This window comes from Rhamphochromis sp. 'chilingali' (genome assembly GCF_963969265.1).
Source record: "Rhamphochromis sp. 'chilingali' genome assembly, chromosome: 6".
Taxonomy (NCBI): Eukaryota; Metazoa; Chordata; class Actinopteri; order Cichliformes; family Cichlidae; genus Rhamphochromis; species Rhamphochromis sp. 'chilingali'.
In genome coordinates this window covers 3,383,846-3,403,094 of record NC_137933.1, presented here as the reverse complement: position 1 = coordinate 3,403,094, position 19,249 = coordinate 3,383,846, and the positions used below count along the sequence as shown (strand labels likewise).

The 19,249-nt window shown below is 42.8% G+C and overlaps 1 protein-coding gene across 1 annotated transcript in view; it reads left to right on the top strand.

The window, feature by feature from the left end:
* The window catches only part of LOC308397835 (SH3 and multiple ankyrin repeat domains protein 2-like), a 320,516-nt gene that overhangs the window by 112,117 nt on the left and 189,150 nt on the right, over positions 1 to 19,249 (top strand). Inside the window, exons 3-7 of the mRNA XM_080884021.1 lie at positions 1,464 to 1,667; positions 3,171 to 3,242; positions 5,632 to 5,740; positions 17,161 to 17,318; positions 17,924 to 18,091. Coding sequence (XP_080740147.1) covers positions 1,464 to 1,667; positions 3,171 to 3,242; positions 5,632 to 5,740; positions 17,161 to 17,318; positions 17,924 to 18,091 — 711 coding nt within the window. The remainder of the gene's footprint in view (positions 1 to 1,463; positions 1,668 to 3,170; positions 3,243 to 5,631; positions 5,741 to 17,160; positions 17,319 to 17,923; positions 18,092 to 19,249) is intronic.

Sequence of the window (19,249 nt, the reverse complement as noted above, 5' to 3'; positions counted from 1 at the left end):
GGTGGTACAAACGTCCATTTTGTGAAGCAAAAGTTCAAGTTCAGGGTTGCCCTGCTTTTTAGGGTCTTTAAAAACATTTATGCACAAAATGTCTGGGCTTTACTGAGTGATGATCTCCAACATTTCCTGCAGTAATTTGCAGCCAATGTGAAGTGGCTGTGATAAGAATTAGCTCCAAGTGCAGAGCCATGGATCTCACCTGGAACAGTATAGAGTATTCAATGTTTAATTAAACATTGCAGTGGTCAGCATATGCAGCATTTAGTTCTTACAGGTGCTGAGAGATCTCAGTGGACGTGAGCCTTTTTGTCCTCTTGGCATACTTTTGTGATGTCTTTGTCCTTAATAATTACAAAAATTTAAAAAACCTAAGTGAAAGTGTTGCTTTTTTTTTTCTACAGTGTTAGGGATAAAGTCACAGCAAGGGTAAGAATGAGTGGTTTATTTCCAGTCTTAGGTGGCCAGATGCTGTTTCTCCAGGAGAATATCTCTACAGTTCAAGCGTGACCACTGGAAAACACAGTTTTGTCAGTTTTTATTCTGTATATCTCTGTGCTGACGTCCAAAGTACAAGAGCAAACCCTAACACATGCACACACTATCACTGTTTCATATATAATGCTGAAGTTGAGCACAGTCGGTTCAGGAAGCACTAACAATGGGAGTGGATGGAAGTCTGCTATTGTAAGAAGAGGGCAGGAGGCCCTATCAGTCCACACAGCCCCTGCCAGATGCCAGACATCTGTTTCTGTACACGTCCAACCCTTCACCTCCTGTCTTCGTCTCAACGCCAGGCAAGAGGATTAAAGCTACACAGAGTTCACAAACTGTTCATCACTTCAGACTTTATTAAAGACACAGGCCTGCTATCACTGGCTGAGCAGCACACCCAGCTGTACAGTCTCACAGACACTTCCTGAATGCCGCGGCACAGTGCCCGTAATCCTCTCTGATTCAGACCAGAAATCCTGCATTATTTGTTTGGGTTTTTTCACAGAAGCTGGAGCTGAGAAAGAGCAGGGGCAGAAGGGTTCTGTCAATTACATCCGCAGCGAGGACAGCGGCCCCGCTTAGCATCCTAACAATAAAACAATAAATTAAAAAAGGTTTGGCAGTGATGTGTGTGTCTAGTTTTCGTAACTGGGACAGGGTTTGGGTTATTAAAACACCAGTTTGGATATGTTAGAACTGTTTTAATTGGGCACCATTGTTCTTTAGCTCTGGTCTAATCTTCTCTTGAGTCTTATGGTCCAAGTTATTTGCATCTGCCAGTCAAAAGTTGGAAGTCCAGTACAAGTGAAATGTGTGTCACATAATGTTTGTTGTTTTCAGAGGTGATTATTTACTTTTTCTTGCTTGTGTCTGCCAGCCAACACTTCAGGCATCACTTTCTAATCAGTTTGTCTATTTTTTTCCTCTCACATATCCCCCCTCCCCCTCTGCTGCGCTCCAAACCCAACCAGAAATGCATGCGCTTCAACCCGGATGCAACGGTCTGGGTTGCCAAGCAGCGGATCCTTTGTACACTTAATCAGAGCCTGAAAGATGTGCTCAACTATGGGCTTTTCCAGCCAGCGAGCAACGGGAGAGAAGGCAAGTTCCTGGATGAAGAACGCATCCTCCGAGAATACCCCCAGCCAATCAGCAAGGGCGTCCCAGCTCTGGAGGTAAACTGTTGACAAATTTACGTGAATCACATCACATTTTTTGGATATTTTATGTTACACAATCTAAAAGTTCAAACGGGAAATTGTTTAAATTCTGATGTAAATAATACAGGTGAGGTTAGAAGTTTACATTCACTCATCATCATGAATATCAGGGTAAATTTCTTTATACTGTTTTTCTTTCCAGGGTGGAATGAAAAACAGTTCACATTTTAATCACTTAAAAAAAAATCTGAATTAGATGCATAAATGTATCTTGGATTTTCTCTAATCCACACATGGTCAAACATATATGTACAGGCTCAAATGTCATTAGTGAGCATGATTTGCTGTAGCTTGTAGTTTCTCTTTGTCAGCATAAAAAGGATTTGTCAGCACTCATTGGACTGACCAATACTCAGAATAACAGGATAGATCCAAGGAGAATTCACATTTACATTAAAGTCTACTGGAGCCATTTTTACACAGCTGCAGATTCCAAGATAATCAGTTCAAACAATTTTATCGAAGCACAAGTTATTTGGTGTCATCACTTTGCCAAACTGTTAGCCTCAGATGAGAGGGAAGTGGTTAGGATGTTCAGGAACTGGAAACTACTGGAATACATGGTCCAACAAAAGTGCCTGGTCAACGTGCAACTTACTAAGAGACATTTAATCAATATATAGATTTTTATCCTGTGTTGGTCATAGAAAACCCTAAATAAAGCCAACATTGTGCACCCAATTCTTCTTCTTAAAGATATATGCTGTAGCCTGGAAAAAGGACAGCTCAAACAAATAATTAAAATCCCCAAGTTACAATGACATCCATGCCCATGACGACTGTGTGTAAACCTCAAACCGCAAATGTATTTTTTGAGATGTATATTTTAAAAAATTCAAATCAACACTGAAATTCAGTATCGTTGAAAAGTGAGGAAGGACTGAAGGAATCATTCTTTTGCTTATGTGGCTCAAAGGTTCTGTGCAATACTTTGATTTAGATATAAGTTTGCAAGTAATTTAAAAAATCCTGTTAGTATGGATCTTTAACGAATCCTGCAGTAAAATGTTTACAGCTGACAGCAGACAGCCCGTAAAAGTAGTGAAGTGTGCTCTTGATCAAAAGGACGCATCTTAGGCATTATCCCCAGTGATTTCCTTTCCAGAGGAAAAGTTGCTTTCAAGATGCACCCAGAGGTGCAAAGTAAACTGGCTGTGACTGAGACTTATTAGAGGTCACTGGATCCCAAATGTGTACTAATTTAATAGAGGGCTTACTGGAGCCACCCTTTTGATTCGGGACTTTTATTCAAGGCATAGTTGCACTCACTCTGTGGTATCTGATCTCAGATCAGTACAGCACAGACGTGTAATGAGGTATAATATAACTGTTGCTTTACAGTAAGAAGTTACTGACTGTCAGGAGAAATATTAAATATAAAGTCATAATGATTTTTCTTGAATTTCTGTTGATGCCTACAATTTGTAACCGTTTTGCTTACTTTTTTTTACTCAACAGTTCCGATACAAGAGCAGAGTCTACAGACAGCCCAATGTCGATGAGAAACAGATCGCCAAACTTCATACAAAGGTAGGATTTCTGTTGAGTTAGTATTTAGTCACATGCTTAGGAAGCACACTGACTCTCAGACAGGGATTGCAAGTCATTTATGATGAGCCAACTTTGACTAAAAGCAGAGACCGGTTTTCCAAATAATGCCACATGACCTGACATGTTTACTTCACCTTGATTTTGACATGCACATAGAGACAGAGGATCATCGATAAGACTATCGATAAGCTTTTACCCACAATTCAGCTGAACTGAATGGATTTAAAAATCCCAGTGAGGTAAAAACACATTAAAGATGATATTTAACGAGGATGCGCCTCTTTGCACCTACCTGACACTGGGTGCTTGGAACAGCAGATAAATGCTCTTAGAAACCGGGTACATGTAGCTGAGACAAATGATCATGAAATCCAAGAATAAATAATAAATGAAATGTGCGACAATAAATGTCACACTTCCACCCACCTCACTCTGACTGTTGGCTGACCCCTGGGAAGTGCAGTGTGAAAACACAACAGTAATGGCTGTTTCACACCAAAGGTGTTGCCAAAATAAAATCATAAAAATGAGAAAAGAAAGGACGCTCAGATTGCGTTTCTTTGTAGTGGCCTCAATAATCACTCTCTCAATTGGATTAACGCTTGCATCTGTTTGCTGTGCTTCTTGGCAGCTCGAGTTGTGACGAGAAAAGAGTGAGGGATAGAAAGTCCAAGCAAGCGTACAGTGCGACTTACCTGTCAGTTATGCTTATTTGGCTTTGCTGTTCCTGTGTGATAGTCGAGAAAACTCTGTGAGTTTGTATGCTGCTCAGATGAAGGCTGTTCTTTTTTCTGGCAGCCCAACAGCAGACTGCTCCCTCACTCTATCTCTGTTCCTCCCACATGAACTGAAATAAATGTATACAGTAAATTTAAGATTTCTAGCGTCTCCATCGCTGTGAAAGGCTAGCTCTGGGCTGCTTTCCCACTGCTACTGTAATCCTGTATTGCAGCCAAAGTATAAGTGTCTCTGGCAGCGCTCTGTTACCGGCATTATGGGAAACAGTCTGACAGCTGCTCTAACTCCACCTCAACTATAGGGAAGAGAGGATGGACGAGAGGTGGTAGGCTACTAGAATCCAAAAAGTTCAGAAAAAGCACATGTTCAATAAATATGGGGCACGGTGGTTAATGTGCTCAAACCAAGTTTACAAAAGGGTCAGTTTAGCAAATGCGTTTGACAGACATCTGTTTCTAATGTTTCTAATGTTTGTTTCTTGGCTTGACCCAACTTTTCGGAGCTAATCCTGTTTGCCATGCAGTCTGCTGCCCTACGGTTGGCTCGAGCTCACACTGAGAGAGCCAATCAAACTTCAATTTCCCAAACTATTTCAGTAAAAGGAGAAAGAGAGAGAGAAGGATAGGGTACCGTCCTGCAGACTGATTCATCAGGCCTGCAGACACACACACACACACACACACACACACGCAGACACACGCAGACACACACACACACACGCAGACACACACACACACACACACACGCAGACACACACACACACACACACACAAGGGACGTATCAGCTACATTAAATAAAACATTCCAGAAAAACACATGAACTCTTGACATTTCTGGGTATTTAACTGACTCATCATGGTTAAGATTTAAACAGCAGCTCTATGCATCTGTGATGAAAACCAGCTTCGTTTCATTCGGTCACATCAGCCTGATAGAACAGTATCAGCTGTCACATTAGCTAATGTGGACTGGCTGATCCAGCTGAATGGCAGCTTAGCTCAACTACATGACCAGTCTGAGGTAAATCTATGCTTGATTATTGTTTTTGCTTTTTATTTATTTTATTCCTTTACTTCTATGAATAAAGCTTGGAATGTTTTTTAAACTGTTTCGTTCTTTATTGGTTAGTTTAAAGGAAAAATCTCCTCCTCATTTATTCTCCTGCTTTTCTTTCCAGTCCGTTCTTATTTTGCTACCTATTGTCCTTCTCTTCTTTTGCCATCTCATTCTTCATTCCTCATTTTACTCCTGTCCTTTGGGGAGCTGCTCTCTTATCTATTTTTATCATGTGGCCTGGAAAGAAAGCAGACAGAACAGAAAGGAGCAACCATTCCACTCTTTCCACTCGCCACACTCTCAGTCCTGTCATGTCCCTTTCTGTGTAGCCTGCTTTCAGTTTCCTTGTATTCTACCTTATATTCCTTCCATCTCCATCTGCAAGCCTCTCTCAGTTTAACAATGTATTCCTAAGCGTTTCCACTTTTCACCCTTCGTTATTCTTTATCTCAACTTCTATTTCAGTCTTTTTGCAGCTCTGAACCTCTATCCTGTCTTTCTCGCTCTCACACACCCACTACCATTTGTTCTTTTTCCTCACTCTAATAGCGCTTTGTGTTTTCTGGCTGTGTAGGCCAATCTGAGGAAGTTCATGGACCTTGTTCAGCATAATCAAGTGGACAAAGTGGCCAAGATGTTGGAAAGAGGCTTTGATCCCAACTATCACGATAGTGACACTGGCGGTAAGGCAACATGCTGCTCATAAGCACAGACAACAAACACTTCAAGTACACTAAAAGCACAATTTACAGTTTACACAAGTGCAAGTCCTGGTTTGATAATGTGTATGTATACACACTGTTACTCTGAGGAGGGTCAGCAACAGCAGAGAAGCACATAATAGAGGAAGAAAACTCACCAGGTGTTATCAGAATATGTCCATTTTTTTCTTCATTTGCAAAAAAGAAAATGTAAAAACACTTGGAGACTCCCAACTGCCAGTCTTGGTATCCGGGGATCGGTCCGCCAGGACCTCCACTCCTAGCTGCCGCCCATCTCACAATGCACCCGCCAACGAGATCGCGGATACAAGCGGCGGAAGTTAGCTTCCTCCGAAGGGTGGCTGGCCTCTCCCTTAGAGATAAGGTGAGTTTGGCCATCCGGGAGGGGCTCAGAGTAGAGCCGCTGCTGCTCCACATCGAAAGGAGCCAGCTGAGGTGGTTTGGGGATCTGACAAGGATGCCTCCTGGGCGCCTCCTGGGTGAGGTGTTCTGGGCATGTTCCTCCAGGAGGAGGCCCCGGGGCAGACCCAGGACACGCTGGAGAGATTATATCTCTCGGCTGGTCCCAGACAAGCTGGAGGAGGTGGCTGGGGAGAGGGAGGTCTGGGCTGCTTGGGCTGCTGCCCCCGCGACCCAGCCCCGGATAAACAGAAGAAGATGGATGGATGGATGGATGGATGGATGGATGGATGGATGGACCTGGAGAATCCAGTTACAAAAACATAGAGCTGGATTTTTTTGGATTGGCTGGATTTTATTTTTGTTTTATTGTATTGAAGTTTTTAGTTTATTATCAACCCTTGCTTAAAAATCGACCATTTATTTGAAGTTTGGCCAAGATGAAGAAAAGACAGCTTATTAGAAGCAAAGGTAGTCAAAGGTTTACCATTCATGAACCTGTGGAAGGATCATTAGTGGATCTCATGGTAGCACCTAAATGAGATGTGGATTTTTGGATGTTAGCGTCTGCTCTCCCTCGCTCTTACCAGGACATCTGTGTAAATCTCCCAAAGTGAGCAAGTATGCTTCCACAGCGACCTCTTGTTGGCACTTTTACAACCTTCTGCAGACTGTGGACGGGCATGAGTCAGTTAAAAGAGTCAGTCCCCAAGTATGCCCACACCTTTTTTTGCCTTTATTTTCGACTTTGATTATATTTAAAAAGTTAAAAATGCAAAAGCCCTTTAATGATCTTCAAGTTCCCCATTTTGTGTGCTAATTTTATACCAAATTAGAAGCATCTTATCTAAAAGATACTGAAAACCTCGTCCATGTATTTCTTACTTTAGGCTGGTCAAAGTGTACTTCCTTATAATCAGGTTGTCCTAAAAGCTCCCTGAAGCATACACGAGGAGAATTTAATTTAGAATTAAGATCGGAGTGATCAGATTCCATCGTATCTGAAGCCCCCACAGGAACATATTATCCAAATGGAAAAGTGTGGTTACAAGAGTTTACATAAGCAGAATGAGAGGCAAAGTCCCATCGAACCAGCTCCCAGTTTGGTTTCAAGACACGGAGACCTCGTATAACTTTAAGAACATTTCTCTTTGCTAAAGAGTTGAATCAGGTGATCCTGAACTGCCTCTTTGTTAAACTGTTGGAGGTTCGTGCTGTTTAAGTGCTAACCATTACACCCGGAGCCTTTTTTTCTCCACTCACCCTTTTACTCTAATTAATTGCAATATTGTATGTCATTAACCAACCCTTCCTGAGCCGGGTTGTTCTGTTGAACTGGTTCTTGCTCGCTCATAGAGTATTATTTGTGAATCATTCTCTGTAATGTTGTAGCTTCTTACAATGAAATGATCTTGAGATAACTGTTGTTGTAAAATGTTGTTGAAGAAATGTATTAAAATGTAGCTAAATGGGAGGAGACGCCAGAGCCAAAAAAGTACTGATTTGTGTAAGATATCATATGTGGTCCACCAAGGTCGAGAGCCCTTCATTGGAAAAAAAAAGCCAACACCAAAGCCAAGGGGTCTACTTCCAGTCCCATCATGACCAGAGGCTGCTCCATGCACAGGATTAAGTGACTTGTCGTTTTAGGAATACTAGTAGGGAAAGCAGCATCCTTCCAGAAGCAACAGTTCGATGCAATCGGTTCTGAAGGTATTCGTCAGTTCAATTTTTGAATGGCTGTCAAGGCACTAAGTTGCACTCTAAATTAGAAATGGTACATGTAAAAATCTGTGAGGATGGAGGGGAATGAAGGCTTTGTTTTTAAGAACTCACATGTATGTTGGGGACATTGCATTTTTAAAATATATATATATGTAATTTTTATGGCATAAAGAAGAAGCCATTCAATTCTGCTGAACTCAAAAAAGAAAGCGAGAAAAGCTTTGAACTCACCCTTCAAGACAAGCTAGAGTGCCTTGTGAAAGTATTCTATAATTAAACCGAGAAAACAGAGCTGTTTGGCCTTGGTGCCAAATATAAAAGGAGCCACTAAATACCAAACATGTGCACTGCTTCAGAAACCTGCTGAAGTGGAGGACACTGCCCTGTGGGCAGCAGTGAAGGATTTTCTTTGTTCCAGGTGTGAACATGTGAGTGGTGTATAGAAATTCCCTTGATGAAAATGTGGGTTAGGTCTGCCTGCTCCATCCTGGGCAAATAGAGTTATCCCAGCCAGAGGCATGGCTCTGTGTCTTTGGAGCCACACATGGAGGGTGGGCAGCTACTACCCAGCTAATGAGTTCTGTCCTAACGTCAGTGTGTACTCAACACACAAATGTTCCATAAAATCAAAGTGAGCAGGTGTTTCATGCTGCACTAGGCCAGGATGATAGTTAGGAGTCCTCACAGGACCACTTGGAAGCAGACTGAGGAGACTAACACCCCGCAAGTACAACAACATATAATCTCCAAGCATGCACTGCACCACTCTGTTGTTCACTCAACTTAATTTGCTGTGGAACTTCTTCTTCCACTTAACATCATCGGTGTTCTCTGTTAAATAGATGAGAAATCTATCAGGAGCAACACAGGCACATTTTTTTAAACAGGAGCTTCAAAAGACCAAAACGAAATACACACAATATTCGTTTGTTATATAACAGGAAGCACATGCACGCTGCCTGTGGTTGTCCAGAAACATTTTGCCTGCTGACTGTGAAAACAGAAAAATATGGAATAGGATGAGACGTGTTCAGGGAAAATAGGAAATGAAGGACATGTCAAATACATCATGTACATCTGGGGTTTCCTATGATTCTGAAAGGTTGTGCTTATCTATTTATTTTTATTGATGATATATTCTTAAAATATGGCAAGGCCTTTAAATACCTTAACTGCAGATGGTGACGGACCTAAAACTGAAATAAAGTTGCATTAGAGGTATGCGTATTATTATTCCTCTGTGAGTGGTCATGTTCATTTACCAAAGGCTTGCTCCGTGATCTTTCCATTACTATCAAGTTATTGCCTTAAAGTAATTATGCCACAGACACCACTCAAGGGTTCTCAGAAAAATCACTTTTAACAGCAAGCAAGGCAGTGATTAAAATGATCGATTAACAGTAATAACACAAGCATATAATTGGCATACAATTGCATTTTTGCACCAACAAGATGATTCCCAAGTGCTGCTAGCCAAACATTTGCCGCATCTCAGCATGGTGTGCCGTATGTTCTTGAAAAAAATCCACAGCAGATGGACATTACCTAAAACAGGATCTTATACACTCAACAAAAATATAAACGCAACACCTTTGTTACTGCTCCCATTCCCCATGGGATGGACGTAGAGACCTAAAATTCATTCCAGATACACAATATAACCATCCCTCCCAAACAGTGGTCACAAATCAGTCCAAATGTGTGGTAGTGGGCACATCTGCCATATTGAGATAATCCATCCCACCTCACAGGTGTGCCACATCAGGATGCTGATCTGACATCATGAGTAGTGCACAGGTGTACCTCAGACTGCCCACAACAAAAGGCCACCCTGGAATGTGCAGTTTTTTGCGCTATTGGGGGTCTGGGGACCCAGAACCGGTCAGTATCTGGTGTGACCACCATTTGCCTCATGCAGTGCAACACATCGTCGCATGGAGTCTATCAGATTGTCAATTGTGGCCTGTGGAATGTTGGTCCACTCCACTTCAATGGCTGTGCGAGGTTGTTGGATATTCGTGGGAACTGGTACACGCTGTCGTATACGCCGGTCAAGCACATCCCGAACATGCTCAATGGGTGACATGTCCGGTGAGTATGCTGGCCATGCAAGAACTGGGACATTCTCAGCTGCCATCTGCCCTGAACAATGTGAACCATGATTCATCCGTGAAGCGCACACCTCTCCAACGTGCCAGACGCCATCGAATGTGAGCTTTTGCCCACACAAGTCTGTTACGGCGACGAGCTGGAGTCAGGTCAAGACCCCGATGAGGACGACGGGCATGCAGTTGAGCGTCCCTGAGACGGTTTCTGACAGTTTGTGCAGAAATTGTTTGGTTGTGCAAACCAATTGTTCCAGCAGCTGTCTGGGTGGCTGGTCTCAGACGATCTTGGAGGTGAACCTGCTGGATGTGGAGGTCCTGGGCTGGTGTGGTTACACGAGGTCTGCGGTTGTGAGGCCGGTTGGATGTGCTGCCATATTCTCTGAAACGCCTGTGGAGACGGCTTATGGTTGAGAAATGAACATTCAATGCACGGGCGACAGATCTGGTTGACATTCCTGCTGTCAGCATGCCAATTGCACGCTCCCTCATTGCTTGTGGCATCTGTGGCATTTTGCTGTGAGACAAAACTGCACATTCCAGGGTGGCCTTTTGTTGTGGGCAGTCTGAGGTACACCTGTGCACTACTCATGATGTCAGATCAGCATCCTGATGTGGCACACCTGTGAGGTGGGATGGATTATCTCAATATGGCAGATGTGCCCACTACCACACATTTGGACTGATTTGTGACCACTGTTTGGGAGGGATGGTTATATTGTGTATCTGGAATGAATTTTAGGTCTCTACGTCCATCCCATGGGGAATGGGAGCAAAAACAAAAGTGTTGCATTTATATTTTTGTTCAGTGTAGATCATCTGGCCGTTCAGTGGATTTCGAGTGGCTGTCAAGATGCCACACCTAAAAAAGGAAACAGGGCGAAAGAGTCAAAGGACTGGACTGAAAATCCAAATTTAAAAAGTTTCCATCAAATCATCACTGATGACTGTTGAAGAGTTCAGGAAAACATTTACATTTACATCTACTGTATAAAATGCAGTGCAGGCTTTGTCATGGCATAGCTTTCATTTCAGTGATTCCACACTGAGCTTTCACTCAGTGTGGAATCATCTTGATAGATAATGGAGAGCTTTAAAACATCCTGAGGCGATAGCTGGATCCTTGAGAGGTTACACAGATAGTCCAAGTTCTCCACAACAGCACATCAATATTTGCCATTGTCCCTGTGTTTATGGTGTTGTAAACATGTGTGGCCCATAAGCATGCATTAGGAGACATGTCTGACCTGTAATAACATGGAGCTGCACTCACCTGTGCCACTCAACTGAAAGAAGCCAAACATGCACTTTAGTACAACAGTAAACATTGTTCATTCTGATGAGCGGTGGTGTAAAACACAAAATCCCACACATTCAGTGTTCTAAGTTTGCAGGGAAATAAAAAACCAAAACCCTTTATGATTATGGAAGAATAATAGAGCTGCTCCTATAATGATAATACCAACATCTTAGCTAATATCCAAAAGCTTTAATGCTTAAACAAGCAACATGTAACTCATAAACCCTTCATTTCATAGCATCACACCAGAGACTGTGTGAAAAGCCATTCTTGGAAATGTAAGGGGTGGGTTCTCTTAGTTCAAGCATAAATTTGTTCCTTGACTGTGGTTAATAATTCATACTTGTATTTTAAAGGCGGTAACAACTTTATCTATTTTTAAAAGCTACAGACTTTTTATATAGAATAGAATAGAATAGAATTCAACTTTATTGTCATTGCACATGCACAGGTACAGGGCAACGAAATGCAGTTTGCATCCATCCAGAAGTGCTTTAGTGATATAGATATATTACAATATATATTATAATATAGATATGTGAGTATATTACAGAAATGGGTCTATTATGGTATGTTATAATGTACACGGTATGAAGTATGTTGTGAATATTCTATAACTATAAGTATGTACAGGCTGTAGTGAGTACGAGCTATGAACAGGATATAAATATGAAAAACTATACAGAATATGAAATAAATAACTTTACAGAATCTGAGATATACAGCTATACAGAAATGGGAACTATGCAAGTTGTAAACAGTTGTAGGATTAAAGATTATCGAATGTACAGAATGATTATTTACACAGAGCTATACAGTAGTGCAGTTAAGATAAGTGAGGGTGTAGATAGTTTCTACAGAGGCTATATAAAGTGCTAGTGGTTGTGAGTGGTGGTTCAGTCCATGTTATTATTGTGTGTTTGAGGGTACAGTTGTCCATTGTGGGTGTGTGTATGTTCAGTCCATGAGTTTAATGTGGGTCAGATGTCAGGAGGCAGAGTTCAGGAGTCTGACAGCTGTGGGGAAGAAGCTGTTCCGGTACCTGGTGGTCTTAGTCCGGAGGCTCCTGTGGCGCCTCCCAGAGGGCAGGAGGGGGAAGAGTCCATGTGATGGGTGACTGGGGTCTTTGATGATTTTCCCAGCCCTTTTCAGACACCGCTTCCTGTAGATGTCTTTTATGGCAGGAAGTGGTGCTCCGGCGATGCGCTGGGCAGTTTTCACGACCCTCTGCAACGCCTTCCGGTCCGAGGTAGAGCAGTTCCCGTACCAGACTGTTATACAGTTGGTCAGGATGCTCTCGATGGTGCAGCGATAGAAGTTCACCAGGATGTCTGAGGACAGGTGGTTCTTCCTCAGAGTCCTCAAGAAGAAGAGGCGCTGGTGAGAGTTCTTGACCAGCTTGGAGCAGTTGGTCGTCCAGATCAGATCCTCGGAGATGTGGACTCCCAGGAACTTGAAGCTGCTCACACGCTCCACAGCCGTCCCCTTAATGTAGGTGGGCGGATGTGGGTCAGCATTCCTCCTGTAGTCCACGATGAGCTCCTTGGTCTTCTCGGTGTTAAGCAGCAGGTTGTTTGTGTCACACCACTCACCCAGACGATCCACCTCCTCCCTGTAGGTCACCGTGGTGTCATCTGCAAACTTAATGATGGTGTTAGAACCACCGGCAGGTCTGCAGTCGTGGGTGAAGAGGGAGTAGAGGAAAGGGCTCATCACACAGCCTTGTGGTACACCGGTGTTCATCGTGATTGTAGATGAGCAGTGGTTATCCAGCCGGACGTGTTGGGGGCGGTTGGTCAGGAAGTCCAGTAACCATTTGCAGATGAGGGAACTGATGCCCAGGTCTGTCAGTTTCCTGATGAGTTGTGAGGGGTGGATTGTATTGAATGCTGAACTGAAGTCTATAAACAGCATTCTGGCGTAGGTGTTGTTGTTGTCCAGGTGTGAGAGGACAGAGTGCAGTGCGATGGAGACTGCATCCTCTGTGCTCCTGTTCTGGCGGTATGCGAATTGGTGGGGGTCCAGGGTGGGGGGAGACAGGATTTGAAGTGTGCTAGGACCAGTCGCTCTAAGCACTGGTCCTATCAGCCTTTCACTAAAATATCACCCACTCTCCAGCTCAGTACAGATTCAACAGTTAATGGGTGTGGTGAGGCATGGTCGGCGATGCCGTGCGGACGCACCTGCACGTCATCTGCAATCACGCCCGCCGTGGTAAAACACAGGGGAGCAGGGGTCTGCTCCGGCCGGAGGAAGAGGAGTGGCTGATCGAGCCGGGAGCGGCGGCGGTGACAGAGGAGACGGAGGTCCCAGAGCCAGGGGAGCCTGCTCGATTGGAGCTGGCGTGCACCAAGCTTGAGATCGGCGTGCTCGCCAGACCAGCCTCACATCCACCAGAGGCCAGTGCATGCCGGACATCTGCACAGGTCCCTGTGAGCAGGGGCTCACGACCATGCCCGCGGGGTTGTGCCAGCTTGCCAGAAGAGACACAGTCCTGTCACCGGGTTGGAAACTGGTTGGGGGAGTAGGTCTGGCCGGATGGCTCCCTGGCCTCAATCAGGCGATGGGGGTGCGTGGTGAGGCGTTGTCGGTGATGTCGTGCAGACGCACCTGCACGGCATCTGCAATCACACCCGGCGTGGTAAAACCGGGGGAGCAGGGGTTGTGTGTTGTAAGTTGTGGTGTGATGTGCGGCTGGCAGCTTAAGAGCTGCAGCTGATGACAATAAATGGCTCTAAATGATGATCTGTGGTCCCGCCGTGCCTTATTCACACCACAATGGGATTGACAGAAAACTCTCAAAGCTTTTGCTAAAAAAAAACAACAAGGAGGAAGAGGAGACATTTACACTGAGATCTGAGCTTCTGGAGGGCATGTATTACTATGGCACAGAGAATCACTCATGGTTCAGCTGTACTTGCCCCTGAGAGGATGCTAATCAGACCGTGAGGACTTTAGAAGAACCGCCTGTGAGGAAGAAACATCAAGCTGCTCTTTTTCCTTTAAAAAAACAAAAGAAAGCAGAAGACCCTTTTGTAAGAAGGGATCACGTCTGTCGACCTTATTGTTGTTCAACCACCCACAAAAAACCTTTCTCCAATCATTTGGTAAGCACCGATTTAAGTGCTGTTGACTCACCTGATTGTTAAGGATGACAATTATGTTTATTTATGTCCACTTAATGAATATGTCCAGTGCTGGAGAGCTTAACATGGTCAGTATTGAGTGGACAGACTGGCCATAAAAATGGTCTACCAAGGCAAATAAAGATGGAGTGAAGAGCAGAAGAGCAGAAGAGGTTATTAGGCAGAGAATTGAGGTTATCATATTGGGCTTTGAGAGCTGTTGGGCGCTATTGTTAAATGAATGTCTTGCTGCTTAGAGGAAGAGGCGTCTCTGGTGTTCAGGACTCAGCTCGTACCAGCTATTGATTACAGCCAGTGAGCAAAAGCTCCACATGATCGCAGAAACAAAATAAAATCACTCGTCTTCATCTAGCTCCCCATGTCTGCACTGTCAGCACAGTAGGACAAATCAAGCCTCATTTCTATCCCTTCAGAAGCTGCCACTTACCCACTTGGTGCCATTCATTTTGGTACAAGGCGAGAAATAGCTTTCCCACTCTCAAAAAGTGCTCATGACTCTTTGTCACAGCAAACATAGCGACTGAATTTTTGGTCGCTCTTATCCAGTTTCACTACACTGGGCTCTGCTCTGCCACAACAATATTTCTCACATGTGACATTTTTACAAGAATGACAAACTAAACTTACACAAGTGTGCAGGAGACAGTATTATCTCTCAATATAATAAGGTAACTGAAAGAACTGCTGCTGGCTGGAATGAAATCATTTATTTTGACATAACTACAGAAAAATCATACATGCTTTCCATAGATGATTTCTGTGTCAGTTTAGAAATGATTGAGCATGACTGTTTGATATATCATCAAACTGGGTCACAGCTGTTGCTAAAGTGTCTTATTTTGATGACCTAATTGAGAAACATTCGTCGATGTTTAAATCACCTCAAAGTTTATCCCTTACTACTCTAATTAGTCTTGACAGCGAACTGACCTGTTTTTATCGGCCCGCTTCATGTCAGTTTAAATGAGGTAACAACCTGAACCTCGACTGTAAGCGCTGAAAGGTGTGCTGAAACCCCACTTGAATTATGGAATGGTGAAAAAAGCAATATGAAAATTTACAAACTCCCAAATGTTGCATCAGAAAGTATACATGAGAGCGCTCTCATTGAAATTCAGATTGCGCTTTCTGAAGCACGTATATATTTACCTCATTTTAGTATGTAAGTATAGGTCCATTCAAACTTGTATATCCACCAGTTTACTACAGTCAAGTGTTATTTGTACTAAGAGTGAGTCTAAAAGAAGCCAAATGCACGAGACCATCACAAAACACATCTTGTTAAAATGCACCGTGCAGCTGGGAGTCAGTTTTGGATTTACTAAGGACAAAAATGAGCCAAGCAGAAGCTGATGCACATTTTTATTTATTCCAGCATCTTTGTACTCTGCACCATTGTCATGTTGATGTCAAACTGTCAGTCGTGTCTATCGTCTACTCTGTTACATATTTGTACACATACTTGGTCAGTTCAGTCTTTAAGTGATGACGTGATGAATCCTGCTTCCAGGTCCAAACTACTCTGCGTTTATTAAGACTTGTGTTTCTAACATGTTTAAGTGCTTTGTATCTTGTTCTATTTAATCTGAAAAAGCCCCTAAAAACAGTCAATGATCACTGTCACCTCCCTCAGTTTTTATCATCACTGTTCATTTTAAAGCTCCGTTTTTAAACCCTTACGATGTAACTACAGCCCAGCCCATGCAACAGTATATGAATGACTAACCTCGTATTGTGGATGGATTATCTCAGTTGTTCTCCTGACTGAAGTTTGGTCTGTTTACAGCATCCTGCCATGCGATTGCATTTGTCTCTAACCATCAGGAACCCTCACGTTAACTTTTATCGAGTGGAAAGAAGTTAGCGTTCATCCTCCAGCTTCACTGTGTTTATGTTATGCTAACATAGCTGTGTAGCTAGCGATCACGTGGCACATCATTATATACCAGCTAGTCCAACTTCAGTAACTCTACAAACGTCACTGCTGTTTAGTTTTCTGTCTTCATTTATGTTGGAAGTGATAGCAGAGCTGTACGTTTGAATTTTTCTAGAAATCTCTCAGTCAGAACGTGCTATATCATGCTTAGGTGGAAACTAGCGAGCTAACTTCCTGCTAACTTCTAACTCTGTTAAATTTAATAAATTCTGTTTTCATGGATGCCTGGATGTTAAACTTAATTGTTGCACCTGGTAAAGCAGCAACGCTGATCATTTTATTAAAAATGAAAGAATTTAGACAGTTTTTAACTCTGAGTGATGCTGCAGTGTTTGTTTGACCTGACGTGGAGTTTGGACCCAGAAAGGGCTAATGACGTCAGACGTAAAGACCGGATACAGCCTATTCTGATTCCAATTCTTCATCATCAAAACCATAAGTGGAAAAACCTGCCTGAAACCAAGTGCAGAGTATACAGAAGAAGAATATTATTTGATCAGTGCATTTTGGTTCATGACTTTCATTGGGTTCATCAGCAGCAGATTTCACTTTACAATGCCTGCTTATACCACTTAACAAGTGCTAATTTTCTCAGGTGTCCTAAAGTGTTAAAGTAAAAGCAAATCTTAAAATGTGGTTTGAATGATAGCACACATGCTGTCCCTTGAGTTTTCAGTCTGCACTTTCTTTTTCTTCACTCTCTCTTCTTTCCAGACAGAATTTCAGTCATTAAAATATTTATTTGTTGTTGTTATTTCTTGTTTTTCTAGAGAGCCCATTGACATTTGCAGCTCACCTGGACAATGCGGGGGAGATCATAAAGGTGCTGAAGAATGGAGGAGCTCATTTGGACTTCAGGGCAAAAGATGGCATGACTGCTCTTCACAAAGCTGCAAGGTCGAAGAACCAGATTATACTCACGGTGAAGGTTCCTCTCCTTTCATTTGTTTAGCACTTGCTTACTTGTGCATTGCTGGCTTTCTTTGTGTTAGAAGCCCAATGAAAGTCTGACAGCTGATAGATCATGCTCGAAAATGTTTTGCTGCAACGTAACCGACATGCATTCTTAATGCATGCAGACCTGTCATTTCACAGCATGTTGAGCTGATTAAGGGATGATGCCTCTAACTGTACTTGTACTCGTGAAGTGAAGGCTATAGGTGAGTGTAGACAAGACTTCTGCAAGAGAAACAAAATGTGTTTTATCGTTGAAATCTCACAATGGACAGTCAGTTTCATAATGGTATGTGTGTGTGTGTCATGTGCACATGCATCAGCTTTTATATCAGCTTTTAACAGCTTTGAGTCTGTAAAAATATTTTGATTATAAATTTATGTAAATGTTAAAGAAACTTGGTTCCAGAAAACTGTTTTAGTGACTCCTGTGACTTTAGGTGAACTGAAATATCACTCACATTTGCACACAGCACGTGTGCAGGTTTGCGAGCTCTTTGCAAAGAAAGAATCACAGCTTATCTGCTTTATACTAATGTAGCAGCTACCTGTCTAACTTTCTTACCTGTCCATCCTTAGACGCTGCTAGAATTGGGAGCTTCTCCAGACTACAAGGACAGCCGGGGTCTGACTCCCCTGTATCACAGTGTGGTGGTGGGTGGGGACCCAGGCTGCTGCGAGCTTCTACTGAACCACCACGCTTCTGTGTGTTGCCAAGACGAGAACGGCTGGCATGAAGTTCACCAGGTACGACCCTGTGCACGACGTGCACCTCTAGACACGCACATAAAAATAGATTTAAAAAAATTTCCTCTGTGGTTATTTGGAACAGCTTGTATTAGTAAGGCACGCACACACATAGCCTTTCTCCGGCTGTGGGCGACTGTCTTGGCAGCTGTTACCCGTTGAAGTAGATAAAGGCATTTAAAGGGAGCCACTCTGCAGCAGTAACAAACTGTGAGCATCTCCACAAAGCGTGTGTGAGGTTGCGTTCAAGCCATCTGCTTTATCAGATTCCTTACATCTCGTTATCCTTGTGGAGCTGTCAAAAACTCTGCCCTCCCCCAACTGTCCCATTTCAGACATGATAACACTCTGCTGTCAATTAACAATTACATGTATAGGATGGCTGATGGTGGCTCAGACTGTAAAGTTTTCTTTACTAATCCATAAAATTCTGGAAAATGCCATCAAGGAACGTAACGAACACCATACGCTGGTATGTTTCATGCTAACAGGCAAACAAAGCACTGAGCGTTAGTAATGTAACAAACTTCATGGACACAAGAATGTTATCCCTTCACTGGACAGTAATGGCTTTATTATATTGATGGCGCTTGACAGATTAATTGATCTTGAAATGAATTGTATTGGTCTCTGAGAAGAAATTCTTTTATTTTATAGTTCTATCCCAAAAGAACCACCAAGAAGCCAATTATTATCTCTTCACATAAAGGTAATTTTTTATCACATAATTTAACTTCAGCATAATAATATTAACACAATAATAACACAAGCCTATTGGGGAGATATTAAAGCTTTATGTTACATTTCTTGTAGACCAGTTCTTGGTACTTGGCAGAGAAATGCTTTTTTGATAGTTATTTTGAAGCAACTTTTATTTGTCCAAGTTGCATTAAAACAATGATCAGTCAGTTACACAGTTAAAAGTTTTCCTCGATTCATCCCAGAATAAGAAAGAATAAAAAGGAAAATAAACAAACTCCCCTTTCCCCTGAGAACTAATGTTTATATCACCATCTTTTGAATTTGATAGATAGATTTCAAGTAGGTTATCTTTGAAAGGGTCTGTGTTGGCCGTGCTCATCCTAAGAGCCAGCTCCAGGACTGCCTCCGGTCCTGGATGAGCGATGCCATCAGGTCCATCAGGAAGTAGGGTTTGAT